The 27241-nt window shown below is 40.8% G+C and overlaps 1 protein-coding gene across 10 annotated transcripts in view; it reads right to left on the minus strand.

Annotated features, from left to right (window-relative positions):
• Nucleotides 1-1286: 1286 nt before the first annotated feature.
• The window catches only part of LIN28B (lin-28 homolog B), a 100180-nt gene continuing 74225 nt past the window's right edge, over nucleotides 1287-27241 (minus strand). For 9 of the 10 annotated variants that reach the window (XM_061460189.1, XM_061460187.1, XM_061460188.1 and 6 more), the window contains one exon: nucleotides 1287-6376. In XM_061460189.1, the coding sequence (XP_061316173.1) occupies nucleotides 6007-6376 (370 nt within the window). In that variant the 3' untranslated portion in view covers nucleotides 1287-6006. The remainder of the gene's footprint in view (nucleotides 6377-27241) is intronic. The other variant, XM_061460185.1, reaches the window with a different exon arrangement.

Consider the following 27241-nt stretch of genomic DNA (forward strand, 5'->3'; position numbering starts at 1 on the left):
TTCTAGATGCTCTGGGAAGGAGGCATGCATGTCTCAGAGGCTAGATAGGAAGAATTAGGTGCTGCTGCTCTTCCAGGCACTCTGGTTTCAGCCACAATTAGGCACTGTTAGAGGGATGGTTTCTCTGTTTCACTTGTTCCAAGGGCTTCTTACATCTGTGCGTGTCCAGAGCTGCTCACAGCTCCCTGAGGTGGTTTGCTCCTTCCAGTGTCATCTTGCGGGTGGTGGAATAGATAGTAGCGTGCCCAAGATGTCCATTCTATTCCCTGAAACACACGGGTCAGGCAGGCCAATAGTATGTGTAATAACCCCATGTGAACTGCACTCTTCAAAGTGCATACTAATAAGATATTTTAAAGAAAGCCTTGCTCCTTGTGACTGACCCAAGAAGTGGGAATTGTGTGAGATCTTAGCCAAGAGGATTGAGTCACCTCTTCCCCTTTCCAGGAAAGTGTTGAAACCGGCTACAGGTTGGGAGTGGTGTGTTATGGGATATGCGTTTATGACACGTTTATATCACTCTTTTTTTTGAGGCCATGAACTGGGGGGAGATATGGGGAAATAAATGAAATTTTCCATGACTAGAAGAGTAGATTAGGGAGAGGAGATGATGGTAACCCTTCATGCAAATGTTTGTACCATTAGAAAAATATCTCTGTCTTATATTTAGTTGAGATTGTTAAATGTTGCTATTAATTGCATATACGTAGAGCCCTGTATCAAAACAGGCACTAGAGCTAGGATATACAAGCTCTCAAGTATTTTAATACAGTATGATGAGGCAGTGCTATCTGATTTACTGGTACACTTAATGTAATTTAGAGATGGAATTTCCAGGTAATGGTAGATAACAGCACTTTAATTTCTAAAAAAGGAAACAATCTTCAAATCATTTTAAAATAGTATATGTAATAGATAGGTACAAGCTTACAGATTATGGAAGAAGTAATAAAGATGGGACGAGACTTAAATACCAAAAGCTTTTCATCCCAGAGAATAACCCTGCTGTCTGATAACTTTAATGACCACTGTATTCTCACAGAGAGCAAATACCAGAAGCTAGAATCTTGCAGTGCAATTTTGATAGCTGAATATGGTTTGGGGTACAACTTCTACAGCATTGCTAATATGGATCCAGGTATGCATTAATCATTTATAGCTCCCTCCACCCAACAACAGCTTGTATAACTAAAATTATTCTCCCTGAAGATAATCTTCTAAAAGTAAGTGAACATAGGTGCATATGCAAAGTCCAAGTAAAAAAAGAAAATCTCAAAGGTTCGCTGTAAATGCCAACGTTATATGTTTTATTTTTAATCAAGTAATTCTTTTAAACCTCACAATATCCATGACTGACAGGAAAAAAAGACATTAGGCATGAAATGAGAATATAAAATACATGATATGTAGAAAGGCAATCAGTGCTTTAGTCCCTCAAGACAGTAAACAGGTGAAATGACCTTCAAAACTTCAACTCACTGTCTTTTTCTTAAAACATAAAATTCAAGTGATTTTTCTTTTATTTCACCTTGTAAACAACATACAGGTCAAAATGGACAATGAGGTAATCTATACTACAGAAGATAATTTAAAAACACTAGATAAGACACAGTATTGAAGACATATAGAAATCAGTGTTCACTTTGGTCTCTAGTATGGTTATTGTTATTATTACCACAAGCAACACATACTAGTTTAAGCCAGTCTGGTGATGTTTGTCAGCCAGTTGTTGCTTAACTTAGCAATCCAAGAGGTAGTCAAAACCATTATCCTTTGTAAAGATGATTGCTCTTACATTTGGTTCCATGACAATGGTAGCAAATACCTTGGTACTTCTCAACATTCTCATAAAAGCACTGCTGAAGCTGCTAATATACAGCTCCAGTTTATATAAAAAACAGAAACATGTTCATAGATCAACCTCTTTTTATCAGTCAACAGTTGTAACAGGGGTAACACAACCAACGGATCTTAAAGAAGAGGCTGTTGATACACTAAGCAAAATAAGATTGATGCATTTAACAAGGCTCTGCTTGTTTCTAAAACAATACTCAAATCTCATTAAGACTTCTAAAAAATTAAAATCAGTGCATCTGCACATGTACATATCTTCCCAATTACTTTTATATCTAGCACAGGGGAATACATATATATTTTTTATGATAAACATTTCTTACAGATAAATTAATTAAATTAAATTTGAGATTTCCCATGTTCTTTTATAATTCTTCTTACAAAGAATGTTACAAGATTTATAAACACTTTTTATGGGGCTCTATTCACAAAACTAAGTATGACTAAGCAGGAACTCCAGGATAACACTGGTGCAGAACAGAACTGGGCTGAAAAAGGTGGCCTGCAAAGGGAAGAGGTAGGATCCAAACGTGGTGTTTGGCACTCCCTGAAAGCTGGCTAAAAGCAAAATATTGCAAATGGTATTGCAATGCCAGATTTACCATCAACTGCAGTGAAAAGCTATTTGGCTCCTCCTCCTCCAAATACAAGTCTTCCCCTCATGGCCTAACTTTTGTAGCATGTAAATAAATACAATGACCTCTCCTTGGGGAGAGTAAAAAATACCTCACCATGTCCCTTATGATTAAATCAGATTGAATATTTTGGGATGGAGGAATGGGAAGGAGATTTTTGTTCCAGACTATCTCCACTGTTATCAGGAGAAAAATACATCCCTCTGAGCAGACATTTGAACTATTTCTACTCAAATGAGTTTTATTGTGAAGCATTCTGGCAAGGACAGGCTGGTGAATAGGCTGGGCCAATGATGTAAAATATTCATTTTGTCCTGAGACATAAAGGAAGAATCTGAAGCTGAGTCTGTGCTTCCTGCTTTAAAGGCTTCTTTTCTTATCTGGAGCTGAAGGAGTATAATTAGATAGTTGTTGGGTATTTTTTCCTACTGCAGCCCAGTGCCCAGTAGTTACCTGCTGCTATATGTCTGACTTAGGCATATACATTTTTGTCTTTTCTGTAGATGTATTTATTTTCATGAACAGTGCCCATAATCCTTTAGACAGAAAAATAAAAGTTTTCAAAGAAATGTTTGGAAACGTCTCATAATTTCAAATGGATGCTTCATCTTAAACAAGTATTTGCCATAATGTATGCAGTGGTGAACTATCAGTTACATATTTAGTACAGATAAAAAGTATGTACCATAGATCAACAGCCACCTTTAAGGCTAGAGCAGCACAAAGGTGTGTTTATGTAGTAAATATGAGGTAGCCTTTTGCTGTAAACAGAATAATAATTTTATTGTCACCTATGTAAACAAAGTGGGCTTGATGCTTTTGTGTTTTTATTCCTCCCCCTCCACCCCCAGTCCCTCATCCCTCCCCTCCTAGAAAAGCTGAGCACCAGTAACTCTGACTGGAAGTCAGCGGGATCTGTGGTTGCCCAGCGTCTCTGAAAACTCAGACCCTGTGAATGTAAAGACACAAATGTTCACATAAGTAACCAGTACAGAATACCACTTTATCATTTCACAGGAACTTATAATACAAAATGCTGAGATCTGATTATCAGAAATGTAGATCTATGTCAACTCAGAGGTAGATACTAATATCAGTACATAATACTTATATAGAGATAAAAAGGTCTAAGACTATTTGGTTTGTTCTGAGTAAGCAGGTCTGCAGACTATTCTGTAAAGAAAAAACAAAACATTCCATGGTATATTCCCTGAGCAAAGTTCTTTGTCCTGAGTATGTTATGTAATAGTGATCACATTCTAATATATAAAAATAAAACCTTAAGCTTCCAACAATAAGATAGGGTTTGGTATGTGCTCTTAGCAGTTCAGTCTGACTTTGGTGCAGAGTGATTTCTAACAGCACCAATAAAAATCTGCATGTTGAAACTACTTCCTTTTCTCAGCTCTGAACTTCTCATGTATAAACAGGGAATGACCAGTTTTCAAATCCACAATTGCCCATTTCTATAAGGAACTTTGGTTTAAATTTTCAAAGTGACCTAAGTTTTGCATCTTTGCTGTTTAACCTGGTTTTTACACCGGCTAGAAGGTTAAGCAATGCCACTTTGATTTGTCTACATAATTTAAATAAGTTTACTATCCTTACGTAAGGCAAGGAAGTTCTTCTCTATAGATATATCACATTCAATATCGTCAAAGGTAAGCTTTGCATTAGCATACTGAGAACTTCAGTATAAACCATCAAGATTCTCGCAAACACTGGCATGGGAATTCACACAAAATAATTCTCTTCAAATTGTGCCCTTCACTGAGGCATTTGATTACTACCTGTTTACTGAAGCAGCAGCAGCAACAGTAAAAGTCTCATCTGGCAGGACAAGTGGGAAGGGGAAGGCCATGTAATGAGCCAGTCACATACCTGTTGTAACTAGTGGCTGCAAAAGAGTTACCACGGGTAGGACTTTGGCTCGCTGTAGCCTTTCATGCAGGCTGTTTCTTTAGTTTGATTATCCAAGCTTAAACCTACCCGGCACTTCCAAGCTTTAACAGCCTGTGTTTATTGCCAATGTTAAGGATTATACAGGTTTCTCTAATTAACTTACATCCACAATGGGATTTGTCAAAGTACGTTATCTTACGTATGACTTGGTAATTCAGAAGTTACAAATGGAAAGCGACTTGAAGTTTTGATAGGCTCCAACTCTATTAACCCCGAGCAAGGGCTGCAGCCCAGGGAGTCTCACTCTGAGGCCACCAGCCTTTTTCCTTTTTAATGCAGAAGTGTGTGGTCCCAGCGTACTCTGGACCAAGGCTGGTCAGCAACAGCCCCCAGTTCACAAGAAGCAGGTGATGCCCAGGGCTTCTGGCAAATTTGGAGGTCTCTTCACTTAGGCTTGTCTGCAGCAGATACCTGTTCCTCTTGACTATACTCGTGCTGTATCATCAGCAAGTGAGGCTGGCTGAGCAACCCCAAGCACCCACCTACCTTTATTCTTAAGAAACTATTTATCCCAAGATCGCATTAGCTTTGCATTTCATTTTCTTTAAAACCAGAACATATAACAACAAAAATCCCTAGGAAGTTCTTTCCATGGCATTTCAACAAAAAACAAGGGGAAGTAACTTCAAACTGGGGGGCACTACTTGGAACCAAGAGAAGTTGCTGCTGCTGCTGCTACTACTGCCACCAAGGTCCCCTAAATGTTCACAAAATACAAAGGGTTAAACAGGATGGTATCCTGATATTACTCAATAGGGTCAGTTTGGTAACAAGTTGTACATTCTCCCTTACACAACAGTCATCTAAATTACAGTTACAACCATATTAATTTAACAAAAATTTTTGAGAAACCAGCACAGAAACTACACATTCATTGTCTTTTCTGGAGCTTTGAACTCCTCATCCACAAAGGATGGTGGCAATGAGAGCCATGTTGAGTCATGACACTGCCCTGCATGGGAACAGGGGAGGGAGGGGTTCTGATGCTTTCTGGAGCTTAGAAAAAAAACAACCTAAATTGATGGTATGGGGGATGTCTTAGTATCTGTAGTACCATATGGCAGCTTTAAAATATGAAAGTAACCTTTAGATCACAAGAGAAGTAACAGTCTTGATCTCAGTTCTGTGTGTGGCTTATCAGGTTTGGGTTTCTTCTGACTGAGATTTCTTGCGTATTCTTGTTTGGTTTTGAACACATTTGGAAACAGGTTATAGGAATGAGTTCAGGAATGTTTGTGGATACTGTGCCTATTGCTTCACAGTGATGTCTGTGGGAGCTGGAGAGGTCTGATGGAAAAAAAATGTATAGATATGTACACATACACACACGCACGTGCACACTCACACACACACATACAGAAGGTAAAACGTAATGCACCCTGCTCAAATGTATTTTGCTTGGAGTGATTTGTCTATTAAAGAAAAAAAAATTCACAGTTCCTCAACAGTAGTTAAAATTCTAGGTCAGCTACTGGTAATGAAATTATTTCCCCTGTACTTGCATGAGGTAGACATCCCAAGAGGATAAAGAAAATGGAAAGTTATGACAAATGCGTTAAGTTTTTTTCCTTTTCTGAACAGAAGGCCCCTTTCTGCTCGGTTCTTCGGGTGACGCAGACAACTTACTCGATGAAGCTTCCTGTGGTGACCTGCCCGAGCGCTCTGAGTTTTCCGACCTGCCCTCCTGAGAGTACAATGGAGACGAGTAGCCGTGCATTCCTCCCCCTTCTCTCAGGAAAGCAGAAGTGGAAGGCTGTGGTTCAGCTTCATGTCTTCCCTGAGAACTGGTGGGCTGCTGCGAGACAGTTTTATGGGGGCAGTTAGCCACCATGTGCATGATGCTCTGACAGTAATGGCACTTCTTTGGCTGCGGAGGTAGACTACATTCTTTAGCGTGGTGGTCCAGGCCACCACAGTTGTAGCATCTAAAAACAGAGAGACAACCAGTTATAAAATGCAGTGTTAAACGGTAAGAGGTGTCATATTGAGTAAGCTCAGGGCGAGCGTGCGCAAGGTCTGCTGGTGAAGCAGCGTGAGTTTTGTTTTTTAAGGAAGTCGCTTGGAAGGTGCCCCTTCGTCGCACCGGCGCCGGAACCCGCCTTGCACTCGGGAGCGAGCCGTTTGCCGGTTCCCGGCCTGACTCTTTGGCCCGCCCCACTAGAGGGCACCAGATACCCAGGCACACGGCCGCGCCGCCGGCACCTCTCTCCACCCGGGCACTAAACGCCCGCGAGTGCTTCAGCGCCTGGCAGGACAGCCATCGCAATGCGGGGCGCGGAGGCGAGGCGAGGCGGTCACCAGCGACGGCCTCCCCACCCTGAGGCGCTTCACCCTGGGTGCACCCGTCGCCAGTCGGGGCCATAAGGGAACGTGCAGAGAGGAGATACTCAGCAACAGAAGCTGCTTTTAGGCAGGGAAACCCAAACGTGGACGATGGACTCGGTGCCCCTGTCACTAACGGGGCTCTCGCCCAGCGCCCGGCCTCTTCCCTTCTCTGGCTCAGCCAAGGTACGGCGAGGCAAGGCTCGGCCAAGCTTTTACAGGGCTTGTGTTGCACAGGGTTCCTAATGGCACTTACGGTTTCAATTCAAAAGAAAATAAATAGGGCCCCGTTAAGAGTCACAAAAAAGGGTTTGTTTGTTTTCTCTGGAAATTCCGAAGCCGCGTGCAAGTGGCTGTGACCCAGGGTGCCATCTGCAACAGGACACGGAGCTGATGGGCGCAGAGAGCCTCCTCTCCAGCTCTCAAAAATGGCCAAAAGCCACAAATGCTCTCCTGTTAACTTTGTTAGCCAGGGGAACCCTAATGAAATCCCCAGCAGTTCCTTACTCAATCCTCTTACTTTGCAACACACTACAGTATGTAATCCTTGGATTACATTACTGTAACGCATGATACAAAAAATTCATTACATGCCTGTGGCATGGTGACCCTGTGCCAGACATATTTACCACTGAGTTTTCTGTTTTGGCTATTTTTCTATGGTTTCTTGTTTCTTTGTTTTATAAAGCTTGCACTGATTGCATAGACATTTGATTTATTATAATCCAACATGCTACTGGAGAGCACTAAACCAATAACTTTTTTTTTGCTTTGCCTTAACCATCAGCTAATTTAAAAAATGACTGCACAAATACTTAGACCTGGTGGAGTCAGCTGAATGATTAAAAAAGACTGTAACTATAACTCACTGTACAGACAAAATAGTGCAACATGTTCTGGCTCAAGCCCACATCAAAGTATTTTAAATTTTCAGATTCCTGGAAAGTAACAGGGCACTTTTTCAGCTAGTATTTAGTGGTCACTAGTAGTCTGTACAAAGCCAAGAAGTTTTGTCCATGCAAAGCTGTATGTACAGCTGGAGTCACACCTATGGAATTTACTTTTCCTTCCAAAGAAATGCTATTGATAAAACCTGCATAATTTTAAGAAAGATTGCAAAATGGCTGTTAACATTTGCAAATCATGCCAAGAAACCATCTCTCAGTACCTCCCTCTTCATTTCTCTTCACTATTAGCAAGACACTAACCATATCTTTATTTTCACAGACAAATGAAAAAACAGTTGCCTATGACATGTCATGTCCCACAAGACTGACCTATAATTTAGAAAGTTAAATGATGAACAGAACTTCATTATACTGTCAGAAAACATTGTAATTAAATTGTCATATCTTCCATAAAAATTATTAAGAATCAAGAAACCAAAGCCCTTATATTGAACTCTGAACTTCTGTAACAACTGCAATAACATATTTTAGGTGAACCGGTTCCATTTTTATGGAACTGGTTCCACTGCACTGAAGGTTTATGTGCTTTGTCAATGGAATCTGAAGACTATGCATATTCTACAAAATAACCCATGAAGAGACACAGAATATAAAGCTTCACTTCAACTGAGAATAACATGTACAAGACCTATTATCATTTAGTATTGATTTCCCTATCATAGGAAGGGAAAGTACTTATGGACTATTTTGTAAACCACAAACATCTGATCTAAGACCAAACATCAAGCTTTCCCCCCCTATAATTAAAAAGGCAAGTTATTAAACAATATCCATCTGACTACTATCCCCCAAATCACTGAAGTTATCTTCAAATTAGTGACCCCCACTCAACAGTAGCATTCAGCTTTCTTAACTGGCATTCACCCAAGTACGTTTCCCTCACAAGCTTTCTGAACACTTTGCGGACAAAATAATATGGAAGCAAAACTTGCAATTACAGAAACAAAGTAACAGCAACAACAAAACTCCTGAACTGTTTTATCCCATAATAAATACATCTAAGAATTCACAACTGCAGTATTTGTTATCATTTAGGTTATATTAAATAATTATGTTTATTCTTATTTTCTTCACCAGTTTCCAGCAGTGTCCTCTTCCTGGGCTAAGTATAGTATAATACAGTATAACACAGGAGTGTGCAGACATTCTGGGAACTGGAGATTTTATCTTAATTCAGACTACAGAATTTTACAGCTGTGCATGCATTTGCACTTGCTTCTTTCCCTTAATACTGCATGTATTTAGAATAGTTAAAGAAGTTTGAAAATAGGTTAAAGAGCCTCAGGAGCAGGGTAGGCGGCTGCCACAGACAAATCAATTTAATCAGTCACTATGGTATGCACTGTGTTATCCAATTCAGTGAACCATTTCACCTCACCAATTGACCAAGAACCTGCTGTCAGGGCCCCTGCTTCCACTCAAGGGGCCTCTGTCACCTTTTGCATATATATTTATCAATACATCCTATTTGCAAAATATTGTAATTCCCTGCCTTTATTCACATCACGCTAAAATGTCACCATAAAAGAAATCTCTATCAGAAGCAACTGTGATTAAGTTATGATTTGGCTTTTCAGGAATGTTTTTTGTTACCAACCAACTGGAGCATCTGGCTAAAGTATTGTATTAGAATATGTATGTGCCAACCAGGCTGTGCCTGGACTTAAACAGGAGGGTGGTATTTATTCAGTTCTTTTAACTATTTACCCTGTCAATAACTCTAACCAGAAGAACAGATCACACCCCACTCTGAAATGCCTTCCTTCTTAAGGGATTTACACCAAAATGGAAATGGTCAGCAACCTCAGAGCTCACAAATGATACCACATGGCCCCATCCACATGCATTATGGTATATAGCATTAACTCTTTTGTCCAAAATCCTTCAACTCTTTGCTCCTCTCTGCTGTATTACTTAGGTTACAACACAATGAAACCTGATAGCACATGATATGCACACACAAGCTTAAACATCCACATCTCTATATACATAAATATACAGAACAATACACGAGCTGGCTGCTGCCAAAAAAAATAGCAAATTCTCACTTCAGTATGTTCTCACAAATTCTAAATTAGTACAACCGTAACAAGTATTTCTTCACTTCAAAAACACCATCAAAATAATATACGTTAGCTTCAACACAAGGTAAAAGTTTCTATGTAGATTACATAATGAGATGAACAAACCACAAAATGCCCTTGAAATTGCAATTACAGTAGAAGCAGCCTTAAAAAAAGCAACAGCAAGGAGATTTGTTAAAATAGGACTGTCTTTCTCACAGTAGGCTCCCATGATTTACTAGGTAGCTTCAGGCTCAAAAAATAATGCAACAGGGTAAATAAAGAGATGGCAATTATCCTAACAAGTAATCCTTTCTTTATTATGGCACTGACAGGAAGGTAACTCAGGGTGATTTTTTGATCTAAAAAAAGACAAACATTTTAATAAAGGCACACTTCAAGGAACTTGTGTAGCGCTGTATTTCAGTATTCTCAGGAAAACAGTAACATTCATACCTACAAAGAAAGAAAGAAGAGAGCATGTAGCAAGGTTAGAACACACTTCTAAATTCTCCTTCACTATGGATCTCATTACATGAAACTATAAATATTAAAGGAAACATGAGCAAGCAAAAAGCACAGATTCTAGATTCATTAGAAATACTCAATTTCACAACTAAATGCAAATGCAAAACAAAACACTCTTTAGTTTTCAGTTTTTTTTGCTTGTCCCAGCAGTCAACTCCTACTTAGGAAGCACATTCTAGCTCTATCTCTTTTTAAAATGACAATACCCCTGCCTTGCAAATACGCTCGGCACAATAACAAGCTGAGCTAAGCAGTAAGGAGGGTTAACACTACTTCTTGCTTCTTCATGCTGCTTTATAATATGATTTAGTTGATAATCCAATATATATGACAAGTAGAGAATAATTTATGTGGCTCTACACTATTATCTGTTGGGGAAAAAAAGCTTTAAAATTTCCCTGATGACTGACTTTTTCTTAGGAGGGGGAGAGAAGGGGTTAACATCTAACAGGGATAGTAAAGGAAAGAAAGTGGGTATAGTCAGAGGAAGACTAAAATAATCCACCAGGATATTCCCTACACCAACTCCTCGTTTTTCCGTTTTGAACGCTATCACACAACAAGAAGCTGCATCTTGGCTAAAATACTCCACCTAGCAATGTTAATGCTTTGAAAAACAGCATGGTATTCCAACAGCATGTGCAAAAGGGATGTTTTTACAATACACTGAATGCCTACTATGCAGTTAAAGCATAAAGGAAATCTTTAAAATTGTATCTAAATGTGCTGCCCTGTCTTTTTTTAGTAATTACTTTCACAACGTATCTAAAAAAATACCAGTTCTTGTAGACAGAACATACAGTAGGTTGCCTGAACTACCCTATTTTGTTGTAAGGGACGTTAAGCTATCCATGATATAAAAGAAATATGGATCTTAGACAAAACTAGGATGTTTTACAATTGAAGGGCTTGAGAATCAGGCCATGGGGCAGTACATGGGAACACCTTCTGCTTGTCAATGTGAACACCTAGAAAAGCTCAAGGAAGCGTGCGTTTGCACAGGCACCACCTGGGGCAAGTGAGAAGAACCTCCAACACCTCTGCAAAGCTGAAAGTCTTCTAGACTGTTGAGGATCTGCTGATCTCAAATTGTCTTTGAGATAAATACAAGTATATTTTACTAGATTACTGAAGTATTCCAGCAACCAAATCCTGGATATCAAATCTGTCACAGCAGCACTCCAAAGACTGGCAGGATCACAGGTGATTGCTGTTAAACAAGAACCTCTCATATGTTACTATACTGTAAAAGGATAGCTTATCACTTTTTTGCTTAATACAGGTATAATGCAAAAATCCTTCTTCCTGAGAAACCTACACTTAAAAACCAGTATGAAAAAGGGCATTATCCTTATGCCTTAAAATAAATAGCACATGCAGACATCATCCTTTTAAAGCAAGAAATGCTAATATCTGAGGACGCAATTAGTGCAACTTACAATCAGGCGGCAACTATCCCTGCAAAATAAAGTTTGATTGGCTGTCAGGTGAACAAGCTGGAGGAGCAGCAGCAGCACATAGCAGGGGAAGGGTGGAATGCTACGGGGAACCCTGCGCACCCCAAAGAGTGGCCATCTGGCAGCTCCACACTGAGCACCAGCTCCTCTGGCATCTCACTTCTTCCTCCACGGCTTTTACTGGGGATTCCCTTGCAGGAATTGGTTTGGGAGATTTCTCCCTTCCCCCAAACCTTTTAAGCAGTGTTAAATCCCAGGAGGAATCAAGCCAGCCTATGCTATTTTAAAAAACCATGGGGTGCAGGAGAGAGGCATGCATGGCTGCTCTCCCTTGCTGCTGAGCCGTGCCCCGCTTCCCGCACCCAGAGGGGAATTAACACACAGAAACGTGGCCCAGCTTTTTGTTTTTAGAGGTCGAAAATCGCTGGCAAGTCAATGAGACATACACAAGACTCACTGAATGTACCCATTCTACCCGCACCATCCGAGAGGGAAATTGCTGGAATGTTTCTGCTCACATGCACATTGCTGGGGTTTATGCCATTTTGTTTATCAACCTTTAATTCCTGAGCTGTAGCTGAATGCAGGAGTGAATACAGGTAGCTTTGACAACATGCTAATAAGGTATTAGTATTCAAAATACCAAATACTGAAATAATACAGAAAAAAATCCTTTAAGGTTAAGTGAAATTATCTTATTAAATAAACCAGAGAATGGAGCATTTAGCATCATCATCACAGCATTTACGGTGTGTCCAACAAGCAGGGTCACACTAAGGCATAAAACCACTCACATCCTCATTTATAAATCCATGAAAAAAAATCAGATAAATTTAAAAACTGTATTTATTTTTAACAAAGTATGTTGAAAAATGGCATACTATCAAGTCAGAAAGCAGCACACTGGGGCCACATTCAGATTTGCACTGATCCTGTGAGTATTTGCTACCCTGAACCCCTTGTTCTTGCAAAATACTGAGCAGAGGCAACATGCTGGGAAAGTTAATTACAGACTGTTGTTCTTCAGTGAAATTCAGTTTGAAAATTTCCTGTGCTTTACTTTTTTGAGATTAGCAGAAACAGCCTTTAAAAAAAAAAAGAAAAAAGGATAACCCCCATAAGAAATAAAGATGAAGTAAAAAAAAAATGCTCACCTATCTATTTGTCCTCCAAATCCTACAACACAGGATAAAATACCAGAGATTGGAGACTTTCAATTTCATGAGAAAAACAACGTCCCTCCATTTTTTTTAAGCTTGCCTTCTTTCATCTTACAGATAGCCCCAGCAGTATGCTGACACAAACCCACTGTCTTCAAGGCTTCCAATAACACAGGGTCTAATATTGATGTTTACTCTTGTTACAAATAAATACACAAAAATGCTCCGTTGTAAACGCATCAGATTGACTAGTTTTCTGTGGTTAGTTCTAAATCAATCTATTTCCCCCGGTGTATTGCAGAAGTAATAACAATAGGTTACGGTCTTTTGTTGCTTGGGTTTCCCCTCCCCCTCACCCCCCAACAAAGAAGCTGACAAACAACGTAAGGCATTTGCCTGATAAATCAGGCCTGTCGGGATACAATTGAGCTTAAGTTTGTCAGGAAATAAATTTGTTTAAAATCTGCTAATATTTTACTGGAAAGTGGATGCTGGGGTTTTTTTTTTGAGAATCAAGAACAATGAATCAGAAAGATGGCTCAAAATGCACAAGATGCAGTCTTTTTCTCCACAAAAAATGGAAAGGACTACACGAAAAGTAGCTCTTAAAAAACAACCTCGACAATGTTGCTTCCATTCTTTTTTCCTTTCCATGAAACCTTATCTCTGCTATCCACTCAGCCCTCTTTAAAGGCATGGAGGGAAACTATTTTTCACATAATCACATAAAAATCCTTATGAAATGCATCCTCACAGAGGAATGCTTTGGATATACTTTCATGTGTTGTAACAAAAGGGTTTTCTATATACTGAGAGTTAAGAACTCCTAAAATAACAATTTACAAAGTGAGGTCTTTTTTATTAAATAACATGAAAGATGGGTTTGCTCCAATAGTATCAATATGGTGTGGAAAGAATGTGTATATTTTAACATCTTTAATCCATTCAGATAAAGCAGATACAAGATCAGTGACAGTTTAAGTAAGTTATGTTTTAAACAGTCGTATATCATGCATTTCAAACATGAAATGTTATACCATGATTTCAAGTAAGTCTACTACTGTTAATCTTTTTGCATTATGTAGCCACACACACAAATATTCTCAACCACAAATTTCTCATGTAAGCATTAATTAAAAGAGTTCTGCATGCAGTAATTTTAAAACCAGTGTTTTCCATAGCTGATATTGGTGGAGAGGCTGCCACAGACAGGTTTGCTCTGGGTATCACTGCAATGTGTACCCACATTTGCAGCCTATAGCCAAAGTTAGCTGGGGTACAGCACTGAGCTGTCATGGGGGTAGCCAGAACTAAGTAGACCTTCGCTGGCTGTGCTTGAAATCACGGCTCAGTGCCTCTGCAGTTGCCTGCATATGCCCAGCAGCATAGTTCAGTAACACCAGAAGTCTTCACAGAGATGGCTTGAGCCTCCTGGCCATGTGGATAAGGATGCACAATGCATAAGACCAGCTCAACTCTTTCTGGGTCAGTGAGGTGCTGTTCATAAGTTAAGAGGCACGCCTGACCTTATCTGCCTCTCAGCAGAGCCAGTTCCAGGGTTTTTACACCCACTGATCAGCTAATCCACAGATGAGATAAAAGGGTAGTAGGTAACTGGGAATTAGTTGTTAAAAACTTCCATTTCCCTTTTGTTCCTTATTTTATCACTAAAAATAGCAGCAAATACAAGTAACACCAGCTTCTCACAACAGCAGGAAACAGCAAATGGCATCCTGGCAGTAGGTTGGAGCACTGAAGCAAGTAGTGGCAGAGGAAAAGAAGGAAGAAGGCTGCTGTGGAAGTTCATAACCTATTCTTCTTCTCCAAATATCAGTTTAGAGTCATATGACTTTAGGTATCCTTTATTAATTGGTATAATGCACAAAGTTTCAGAAACACCTGTATGAAGCATTGGAACAGGCTGCCCAGGGAAAACGTGGACTCAACATCCCTGAAGAGACTTAAAGGATGTGTAGATACTTAGGGACACGGTTTAGTGGTAGACTTGGCAGTGTGAGGTTAACAGCTGCACTCAATGATCCTAAGATCTTTTCCAACCTAAATGAGTCTATAATTTTGTATCTGTTGAGGAGATTATGGACTTAGATGATAGTTTTGAAATGGAATCTCCTACTATAATCACTAATTAGATAAATACAGACTTCAGAAGTGTTAAGGACTGCAGGATTTGACCAGCAACTCCCAGCTTCTTTGCATTCATCAGAAATAAAGGGACAGTTACTGTTGACACACTCACTATGAAGAGGCCAAGAGAACATGCCAGCTATCTCTATAGGAGTTGCTTCCAGAGCTCATGGAATTGATAAGTTATGTCACATGAAATACACGCAGGCTTCTTTTCCCAACTGTGCAACAAAAGAACATCAAACATGGTGGCTGATTTTCCTTGAAATGGCACCTATAAGTTCACATGTTCGATACCTGCCAGAGCAATTACACCATTCAGATGCTCTACAGCCACATTTTACTGGTAAGGGAAATCTGTATCACTCTGAGGCACTGACTGAGAAAGAAAGCAGTCAGTTCCTAACTCGTTTTTCCAAACTTGCATCTTAAGATGTCTAAACTGGACTAGTTCTATATATTGACATTATTACTAAATGACTGTGTTCAGCATTTTATACAACACATTTTTAAAAGGCTTTCAACATCTTAAAAAGATATTTTGAAATTTTCCACATAAAAATGCAGAAGCAACAGTAAAGCATGAAAAGAGGATTTCAGCTGCAACAGGATTTAGCCTCATATGTTAAAGCTTTTAATTCCCACCTGAGGCAGGCATTTCTTGTCGTCCCAGACTGCTCAATCCCTGAGAATTAAAAGAGAACTAATGCCATTTTCTACTATTCTGCCCTATCTCATCAAGAAATATATCTTCCTTGTTAATTGTCTCTATAATTATGTACCTAAAAATAAAAACCACATTTGTGCATATAAAAACATTTTAAATTAATTTTCTTAGTTTGGCGTTAAGAAAGAATGAATAAATTTCACACACAGGTTTGAGTTTAAAACCTTTTCTGAATTCTGTTAATTCTTTGTACAGTTAAAAATTATAAAATGCAACAGAAATCATTTCACTATATGTGGTAAACTAGATCACTAGATCCCTCTTGAGATCTAGTAATTGTGATGTCTCTCCAGTAAAATGATAACAATGAGGTTTATAAAACTTTTAAAAATACTTCATCTTTCCAGAAACAGAGAATCTTAATGGCCTTAATTCTGCTCTCAGTCACACAGGTGTAAATCCAGAGCAATTCTGATGACTTCCCCAAACTTACTCTCCATTAACTTTAATAGTGTAACAGAGAAAAGTATTTCCCACTGTGCATGAATACTGAAAAGTCACAGTTGCCAAGTAGGTGCAAGGCTGGTTGCAGAGGTCAGGCTGGCACAAGGTGTGAGGCAATGCAGCAATGCAGGCTGAAGCCCCTCAGTTCTACCTGTACATCTGTGTTTGCTGGTCGACAGAATGCTTGAAAGCATAATGCCGCATAAATCACAAAGGTGAAAAATGAAAACCAAAGAATTATAGCCAAGGTAGAGGAGTAATGTGTTTTGAGTCTTCTGCCTGTTTACACTCAGCTTTTCAGGTTAAGAAAGAATGAATAAATTATTTCAATAAGGATGTTGATAGGCCAAAGATCAATTTTCTTGGCATAACTGATGAGCTTTGCATTAGTAGATTTAGATAAAACAGGAACCCTAGACTTAAATAAAATAAAATGCTTGAAAGCAAAGACCAACTCAAGATAATGGCACCCGAGTCATGATCAGTGCAAGGGAACAGAAGATTACAAACTGCACTGGGATATAAAGCACAAGGGATATGCTCACCAAGCACAGCACAAACATACCTGTAGTTTGATCAGAAATTCACACTCAAGCCAAAGCTTCCATTACGGAAGCCCTGAATTTACAATTTTGAAAACAGTCACAAACTGGAAGAGTGATGAATGCCAGCACCATGCCTGTGCCTTAACAGCTCACCTGTACTCCAAACCAAGCAACCTTTCAGTTATCCAGTAGCATTCACTGTGCAAAGCAGCCTTCTTTTCCAACCAGATTTGGATATCCCACATGCCCTTGGTCATCATGCTTGTAGTAAGCGTGGTTAAAGCCCTTCCCAATTCTTTGCTTGTGAAGCCAAGCCATCAATCACTAGTCCTTCAGAAGGCTGAACAACAACCATCTGGAGATCACAGCAACCTCCTGACAGAGGGAAGACTTGTTTTTCACACTGAGCACAGTATGTGGTGAACCCTAAGGGACCCTTTTGTGTACGTGAAAGCTTGCTCACTGGCTTGGGCCATAGAGGTGAAGGGGAAGGCTCAGGAGCCAACCTGGTAATTCTGCGGAGCTCAGGTGTAAACTACAGCACTGAGTTGCTGGCTGTCCAGTAGAAACCCTAACTGATTGAAGACAGAGACAGCAAGTAAATTCAAGTTTTGAAGCTCTTGGCAGCACCCAATTATTAAATCCAGAAACCCAATGCCTTCTGTGTGGTCGAAAATAGTAATACCTGAACAGTTCTAGCCATAGCAGACAAAGGCCAGACCTTTACAGGTCTGACGCTTCCTACATGATTACTGCCTACTTCCAGGAACAAACTAATCGTTTATTAAACCAGTGTCACTCTTGAAAACCTGGAAGGCCAGAAAGCTATACTCCTAAATCGAGATCCCTGTGGCCCTTCTCCTTACTAACCTTCTAATTCTAAATATCCAAAATACCCCAAAATACCCAATTCTAAATGACTACAGAATGGAGGAAGACTGTGTCCCCACCCAGGTCTCTGGACCTCAAGCACAGCCCACAAATTTAACTCATGAAAAGTCTCATCCTTCCCAGGCTCAGAAGCTGGTGATGGAGAGCATGGCATTTACCTTCTTTCTGTGTCACAAGGAGCCTGTGTGACCCTCTTGTGTATATATTTACAGGTATTAAAATGCCTATGTCCTACTGACTTTAGAGGCAAGCAAGATCCTTGTAGCTTTGAGGATCTGAGTCTGTGCCCCTCAGGATTGTATCTGGTAAAGCAAGAAAAAAAAAGAGATATGGTTCAATAGTACAAGCATACAGCATCAAGTCACAAATTAGTTGGCATTCACTGAACTAGTGGCAGGAATCAAGCACATCCTGGACAATGCATAAAATACTTGATTTTGAAATTGTCATCTTTGTTATGGCTAGTTCACTGCTGTCCAACTATTGGGATTAAAAGTCATAGACAAGTTGTGTAAAATCATTTCACTCTTGTCTACAATCCAAACATTACACAGAAAATAAGGGCTATTAAGACCTTGAATGGACTTTTCACAAACATGGAAACACTCTCCATAGGTCTTTTTCATTCCCTGGTAGCAGGGAGCACAAAAGATGAGAATCAGATGCAGAAAACACTTTCTACATGGTGCAAAAATCTGAACCAGAATGTCTTCAACAAACTACTGCGCTTAGCTTTCATCCCAGTTTCCTGCAAAGCTTTGCACAGTGAGCGTGACTGCTGCTTGCTGTCTTGGCAGCATCAGCGACAGCTCCTGGGGTGCCCTTCTGTTTTCACACTCCGTGCTGTGAAACAAGCTAGCAACAGTATGCTGCGCCAGGCAGAAAGCAGAGAACTGCCAGGGATCCTGCTCGAATGCTCCAACCCATCCGGAACTGTGAGCAGTGACCAGGACTCCAGCTCAACTACTTCACATTTCATTCACAGCTTTTCTTTGGTAATGTGAAAATAAGAGGAAGATAATAATGTTGTAAACAGACCCCTTCTAAACAAGAATACTTCTGAAGACATATGATCAGCTTTCAAAAACTCCTGAGGATGATCCATGCAGTAACTGAAACTGCTAGCCAACTCTGAACAGCAAAAGGTTTCAGTTAATTCATCTGCATTTTTCAGTTTGCAGTATTTGTTTAGCTTGGTTCAGCTCACACCTCCAGCTTTGAAGCAAAACCATAAACCACTGCAATGGCACAACTGAGGGTGTAACAGACACTGGCAGGAGGTGGGAGGGAGTAGATTAAGCAGTGAGATTCCTGTCATCCTCAAATGCTCTTACAAGAGAAAAAGCTATGTGGAACCACACCCCGTGTCTGGGACTTACACCTGGCCACAGAACGCACACACAGCCTTTACGCAACTCCATACTGAATTTCTACCTGGATTCACGAATATAACCATCATAATATTTAATTTATCTGATCTGCAGCAGTAGGAGTGTGTATGTGAAGGCTGGATAAAAGAATCACATACTGGAAATCCAGGCACAAGATGCAGATGTTGAACTTAGTTTTGTATACAGCTGTAAATCCCTTTCAGTTAGTGAGCTGGAAAAGAACTTAACTGACAAAAAAAGTAGTTAAATTGGCTGTAAAGTGTGCTTTGAGTTAAATATACACTAAATGCTGCACACAGAGATGCATCTTTTCCCTCCTCTAACTAAATATGTTTTTACACCATTCTTTTAGGTATTCCCCATTCCTCTACTTAAGGTTAACTCATCTTTTTTTTTTTTTGTGAATCTCTCTCTATTCATGCATAGCATAGCTGGGGCATTTGCTACCTGATGCTCATGCAAGTGCTACCTGCAGGTGGACAATTTCCCTCCTACCTTCTTCACAGATTCTGCCTTGGTGCATTATTCTTTCTTCCTTTTCTTTCCACTGCAATGCTTGGTGTGGAAGCACTGCACCTGTCAGGACTCAGCAAGAACAGCTCTCTATTTTCTGTCTGAGCCTGTCATGAAGATAAGGCTTAAATCAAAAGCTGCTGCTCACAGACAGGAGTCTGGTAGCTAAAAAGGGAAAAGAGAAGGGAATGTCAATGGTGTGTGATCAATTAGTCATGAGACGACTTCTCAGCTCCATTTGCTTTGCCTGTAGTTACCTCAAATGCAGTGGGCAGGAAACTTTTGAGGAGACTGGCAACTCTGACGTGCCTGTCAAATGGCATCTTACAATAATCATGGCTATGATTACAGGACTGCTGCATACAGCCAGAAACTGAAATGTAATGTGTAAAGATATTCCTCTCTCTGTGACAGATATGAAAGGGCAGCACAGAAGGACCATGAGGGTGGGTCAGAGCAGAACAGAGGAAGGAGAGGGCTAAACAAGCATTGGGCCACCCACACCAACCCCTCCATTACTGGCATGTAAGGGAGGCCATCAGCAGTGACACTGGCTCACCTGCTGGCAAAGTCTGGAAGGTGTTAAGCTGCTGCAGGGCTGTTCAATGCTGGCGAGGCTGAAGCCAAGCTCTAAAAGCAGCATGTCCCATCACAGCGGTACTGCGCAGCTTCACCAAGAAGGAAGTTTGGGGTGGCAGGATGCTTGCTCAGGATGAGACTACCAGCATCACTCGGATAACTGTTAGTCAACAACTTCTGATCATTTTATGGCATGCAATTTTAATTGTTCAGGAGGAGTATGAAGTTCTGCTCCACTAATGAACTCATGATTCTGTGGTAGCAGGCAACCAAGATGCCTGGGTTTCTTGTAGTATTTGTCATGCAGTACAACACTAGCCCTGCTCTGTGGAATGCCTTGAACACCTCTCCAGCAACAACAGCTGTATTCCTCCCTGGATATCATCTTAGATCTTTATCATATAGCTAACTGTGCAACTGCTTGTCTTATAGATTGTGAAACAGCTCCACAATCGAATTCCCAACTTTGATACTCATTCAGTAACAACTGAATTTGTACTCAAGAATGGGACAGCCTATAGATCAGTTGGGTTCCCTTGAAGCATTTCAAAGCCAAGACAAAAAGCATGATTTTTGAAAAATGCTGTGATAATTCCAGTGCTTGATGACACTCAATGGCACAGAAATTAACAGGCCTGTTGATACAGCACTTGCTCTCTACAGCTAGAATTTTTTAGAGGTCATTATTTGCCATGGTTAACTATGCTATTAACTAAATATTTTGGTAGCTCTGAAAGCATAGTGCTTTGTAACAGAATATGTTTCCATGTATCAATACCTCTTGTAGCTTAAAAGTGGACTGCAGTATTCAGAAATAGTGGTGGTAACATTTCTCAGGTCTGTAATAATTTCTGCTGTTAGCTGAATCCAACCACTAATATTATAATGTCCTTAAAGTATTTTGAGTAAACAATGTTTGACTGTAATTCTAATTTGTTGAAATGTTTTTGTTTGCAATGATTTAGCCAAAAAATCTGCACTTTCCAAACAGTACTTAGAAATTATCTAAATGCTACTACTCTGTAACTTTCAAAGAGCATAATACTAAATGTGCTTACCACACGTTAGGAGACACTTGCCATGTGTGTTTAGAGTGGTGCTCCCTCTGGTCCGGCTCCAAAGTTAAAGCATGTGAAGTGTAAATTGTGTGTGACACAGCCAAGGAAACCCACTTTACTTAAACCTTGTTAATGGCGAGCCAGATGGAACCGCTGAGGCCACCCATTGTTCAGGTTTGCATTTTTGTGTAATGCCATGGTGTAGGTCCATAGAGCCTCATGAATTCCTCTCCTCTGAATATATACTGTGCTGTTAAAGGCACTGAAAGGATCAAGCTCTGCTGTGAGAGCAGCTGGCTTTGTAGTTTCTTAATGGTTGTTAGCAGCAGCAGCAGGTCCATTCTACTCCCCCATTCTCCCCCTTCCCTTCTTGAAATCTTGATCTGTCAGTTCTTGAGTGAAGCCAAACCCTAACGCTGTCCTATGTAGCACATCATACATTACCTCAGGTTCATTACCCCAAATATTCATCAAAGTCTCAGATTCTCCCTCCTCTGCAGCCTCAGACCCTGCCCCAGCAGTTCTTAACCACACAAATAATCATCATAGACTTCATCAACAGTGATGCTGATAATTTCTTTCCTACAAAACCCAAATCATGTGTCCCTGCATAATTTTTGATCCTTCCAGAAGGCTGATCATCACATTCTGAAAATTTGGTCAAATTTTCCTGTCTTGACCTCTTTTGTGCCTTTAAGATCAAAATGGAAACAAAAGTAGTTTTGAATAAAGATAGCCCACAGCAGACTCCTCAGTCTGAGAAATGAGGGGAAGCTTGTGAAGTGTAACACACCAAGACCCATCTGTATAGTGCTTGTGATGTAGAAGGTAACATCCTGCAATGGCCTTGCCATGATGCAGCAACATCAGACATTCGCCAATAAAAAGCTGCAGTGCACAATGTAACAGAGATAGTGAAAAACCCACAAGACTACAGCTGGCTGCCTAGCAGGTTACCAGCTGTGGTGTGAGATACTGTAAGGCTGGGAGAGGGAAATACTCTTCTCCCTGTTTCCTCCACCTGTGGTGCATGCTGCTCTGAACGAGTTGAGAGAAGCATGAAGCCAACCCTCCATCCCTTCCTCTCCAGTGGGCCTTCCCCCAGAAAAGCAAACTGCACCTCATGAAAATGAGGCTGCAGCCAGAAATGATCGAATTGCACCACCAAACACCAAATAATGTGTCTGCTTCTTTGCAAAAGGACTTTGACATACTGGCTCCTAAAGACAATGCAGTTAGCATAACTTGTGAATAGTATTGAGGAATTAGCTGGTGTTACAGAAACTATACAAAGTTTTTTGCAACACTGGGGGCAATCAGATTATTGAAGAGGCTGAGGAACCATAATCAGTACTTCAGAGCCAATTCCCTTACCTGTTCAAAGTGACTTGCTTTTGCACTACACTGGCAGAGTAAGAAAAAAAATCCCACCACCAGAACCCCAGCTGAGTGCCTCACCTGGTGCAGGAGACACACTGTTCATTGACATGTATTATACTCCTGCCGTTCCCAGCTGGCCTATATGCCTTTAGGAAGAGGAGCCAGGAGGCACCTGAAGCTCAGCAGTGCTGAGCTTGCTTTACAGTGAACTGGAGCAGGGAATCGAAGACCTGATCATTTCTCTTCTTTCCCCAAGCTGTTCTAGATGTGTCAGGAAGATCAGCTTCCCCACTCCTACATGCTCCCCAGAGCAAAAGCAGAAATAATGCCAGAAACTCCTTCCTGGGGTTCCTATGACCTGACATAAAAGGTTTGGGACAACCATGACTAGCTGGCAAAGGGGGAGACCAACAAACTGGGGAGCAACCGGGAAGACACACTGGCAGGAAAGGCAGGACATGATAACATCTACTTTCTCCATACACCAAGAAGATCAGATTAAATTACAGCACTCACCACCTCTATCTTTTAATATAAATAGTAGGGTGCAACTTAGGAAACTTATTTTAACTTGAATATTTCTTTAATACAGTTGTCCCTGAAGTCTGCCTAGATACTATGAGGGGGCTCAGTGGCATACACTACACAAGGCATAGCAGTTTCATACTCACTATGTTGCTAAAAACATTCAGAATTCCAAATCATAAATCACAGGGGAGTGTGGAAGGTTCAACCCAAGTCAAGCTCTTGGGTTCAGTAAACTATTTTTTATCCATTTCAGAGTTCATGTGGTAAACCTTATTTTAACTGATAATTTTTTCTTGCACACTGTAACAGATCCTTTTTGAAGGCTACATTACCTTTGGTACATTTCCATTGTATAAGAATATAATCACATTAACAAAACACAAATGCTAGGTAAGGTACAATAATAAAGGTAAAGCACAATTTGCAACTGATAAACTAACACTGTACTTTACCCCCTTTTTCTGAATTTCCAGGTCTTCTCTATAAGTAGGACGCAAGGCTGTCATACATATTTTGAGATCAGACTAGCTTGACTGCCCTTGCCTGGAGTTTTTATATCCTTTCATGAGCCCTCTTTAGCCCTCAGTCCATATTCCAAAGCAAAAGATGTTAATAACCCTGGACTGATGTGACGCTTGGTACTTTAGCACCCGAGGATGGAGATTATATGCCCCCCTTGATTTCAGCATGTTAAGCTTCCTTGAAGCTTTGTTTCTTTCAGAGGCAGCTGCCTGCATTTCCATACCTTACCCTGCCTCCTGCCACCAGTGTTAAAATCACATATGTATCAGTTAGAAAAAATAGCTGCAAAATTATTTCCTGTATGAAGTCTTCTCAAATGAATTAGTTCAGCTAGTAACTTTCCTCTGATGATGAGGACAACAAGAAAACCTTAAGCTGTCATACAGAAAGAGAAGTCATCAATATATCAGGACTTTAATTGCCCATATCACACACTTTGCACAAAAGGAACTCTGAATAACATTAATATCACTATAGAGTTTTACCATAAATGATTTTTTAAAATGAACTGGTGGGGTTTTTTTGGTTACTTTTCTGTTTGGTTGTTGGTTTGTTTTTTTAAGGTACTTGTTTAATTTTCCTGGTAACTGAGGGTGATTGAAAGACTTAAAATTAGTTTGCTATCTCAACATTTCAAATTAGCATTCTATAAAATACTTTTATACTTGATCAGTGTTTATGAATGCTTTGAAAACTCACTGATTCCTAGCAAAGACTAGGAAAATATGCATGCCTGGAAATATCAGGGAATATATGTTTTCCTTTTTTGGAATCCTGGAAAACGCAACACTGGATTATATACTGAGTTTCACAAGGTTACTGACACTTTTCAGTATTACAGTACTACTAGCTTTAAGTGCTGATTTTATATAATCCTTTTGTTCCATTCAGTGAAAAAATTTCCTTTGAGGAACTGTTGTTAAAAAACCTGCTACTGTGCGTAAAATTTATTATTTTTTTCCTTGTCACAATGAAGGCAGGTTGTAATTTTAGGACATTTAAGTTCCAAAGTAAAACTCTGAAACTGTAACATATTTAAGATTATATGATTGATGTGAAATAGCACAACACTATATAGGAAATGCTAGCTTTAGTACATATTAGTACATTGTCTTCACATCGTTCAAAGCAGTTCAAAGTAATGCAACAGAAGCAGAAAAAAATTAAACAGATTGCTCAGAGGAAGCTGGTGGGGAAGGAAGAGCTGTGATTACACCACACACTGCATTCCTCCAAGCCTACTGCTCACATTTTGCAAGTTTTGAGGAGCAGCTGCTGAAGGGCAAGGGGAACTGAGAAATGACCACTGCACATGTGCTGCTCTGCCATACTATAACACCAAACTAGAAGATAACCATGAATTAAACCTAACCACTGCAGCTTTTAAAGGCTGCTCTTCATCCCTGCAGGGATGTCAGGCACACAGCTGAGGAATGCTGCTTACCTTCCCAGTCAGTTACCAACTTCCGGGTACCACAGAGTTTAATAGACAAGCTACTGGGGTGGTGGCACCAAACATTTAAAATAGGTAGGATATGCTTTTCTCATCCTGTTTTCTTTCCCTGGCCAGAGAAACGACAAGCTTCAGCGTGGCTAAAAGAGGTCAAGTGGAGATGACAACAAGATTCGTGCCGAGCTGCCCCTAGGGTTCTGTACTCCAGATAAACCCACCAAATGCAGAGGTTACCAAGAGGCATCCCCCACTCCACCCTGTTTGCTACTCAGTACCTTTTTTCTTAATTCAGGATTGGTTTCCTTCAATTACACTCCCTGAACTGGCTCTGTAGAATTAGATCAGCACCAGCAACCCTGCGGGGAGAAAACCACAATGCTGGCTGGGGATGCAGCAGGCCACAGCAGCCGACCATCTCTCGGTAATGTGAAACTGCATTCTGGCAGAGACTTGGCTTACAGAGCCAGGGGCAGCATCCATTTCTTTTAAAGTCACAGCTCCCCTATAGGAAAAAATAACTAATGGGGGGGTGTTCAATCTGTTAATGCTGTCCAGTACTTGGGAGATTCCCATTTCTTCAGCTGCTATAGCAAAGTGCAGAAAAATCCACAGCTAAAAACCCTCATATAAACTACTGTAGTATTGCTTTCTGAAATTTACAGTATTTTCAACTTAATAGTGACTCTCTAACAAGGAAAAACACCCTAAAAGGCATCATTTGTCAACCACAAACAAGCAAACCAGAAACCGATCAGTTGTATTATGAAGCACAGCACAAGTTTTGGGGAGGTTGTTGGGGAGAGTTTTGCCAAGCCTGAACCAGATGCAGTTGAACACTAGCTGTGTGTCCCCAGGGGAATGAGGAAGAGTCCCAAGACCCGCCTACGCTTTAATGAAAACAGGCATGAGATACAGAACGAGCTGATGGAAGTTTATGCTCTTGCTGTTCAGCATACATGATTTACAAGCACGTATAAAGGAAAAAAAAAAAAGGCACAACTCAGGATGTTCAATGCCTACACTGACAATAACCTAAATGTACACATTTACTGCACTTTTAACAACACCACTATTAAGGAATTTGAAGTTAATCCCAAATCTGAAGGAATCTGTCTTGAGTCCTCCCTGAGACAGGGTATGGCCTAGGGCTGGGCTATCTCTGTACCTTCCCTATCTTCTCTTTCTTTCAGAAAGACTCCTTTCCTGTGTAGAAAGAGACTGCAGCATACACAGAGTTAAGTTACCCAGCACACGCTGCCAGACAGGTCTCTAGGCCTGTGTGTATTAAAGCATCCTCAGGAGAACTCTCCTGGCCATGCTGCTTGACCGTCTCAGCCCATGGGAGTGCTTGGCAGTGTCGAGACTGCTGCCTGCCTGAAATACCAAGAGGGGAATTTTAGAAGTGCCTGTCATTTTACAGTGAGCATTGTGCAAGCAATCCTCTCCCAGGAGGGGCCACCCCAGGACACCTGAGCCTGCTCATCCACATCCCACACAGCAGCAGCACCAGAACCCCTACCTTCAGGCTACACTCTTGGCCTCCTACCTCAAATAGTCCGTGCACAGGCAGGAAAACCAGCCGTCCTGCTCCCCAAGGCTACACACCAGCCACAGCATACCTAGAGGGAGCCCGGCACACCAAGGCACTCCCGCACCAGACTTCAGCACAGCCACAGCAGTGGCACAGATCTTCATTTGCACTGGCTTTCACAGGTAACACACACCCCATGCACATGCACACAGAGTGCCTGAGTGGCTACAATGGGGTGAGCACCCAGCCTGCCGCAGCAGAGAGCTGCATCCCAGGCAGGCAGAGCCCTGGCCAGCCATGCACTCTCGATCACAGAATGCAAAGCACACAGCTACAGCCTGTCTCTTAGCCAGCTTGCACCTGACCCATGTTTGGCACTCCACTTCTTCTGAAGTATGTGAAATATGCATGTCAAAGAAGCTTCTTCAACTATTCCTCAACTTTTATGGGGCAAAAATTGTGGCAAAAGGAAGGAGAGCACTACAGCCTACCTGATTTGGGGCACAAGTATGCTGAAGACCTGTCTAAAGGCACTTGGAAGTATTTGGTCCACAGAAAGCACCAGGTCAGAAGCAGCCCTGCTTC

The sequence above is a fragment of the Pezoporus flaviventris genome, unplaced genomic scaffold, assembly GCF_033815535.1.
Source record: "Pezoporus flaviventris isolate CSIRO_AGI_PZ_B2104156 unplaced genomic scaffold, CSIRO_AGI_Pfla_v1 ptg000031l, whole genome shotgun sequence".
Taxonomy (NCBI): Eukaryota; Metazoa; Chordata; class Aves; order Psittaciformes; family Psittacidae; genus Pezoporus; species Pezoporus flaviventris.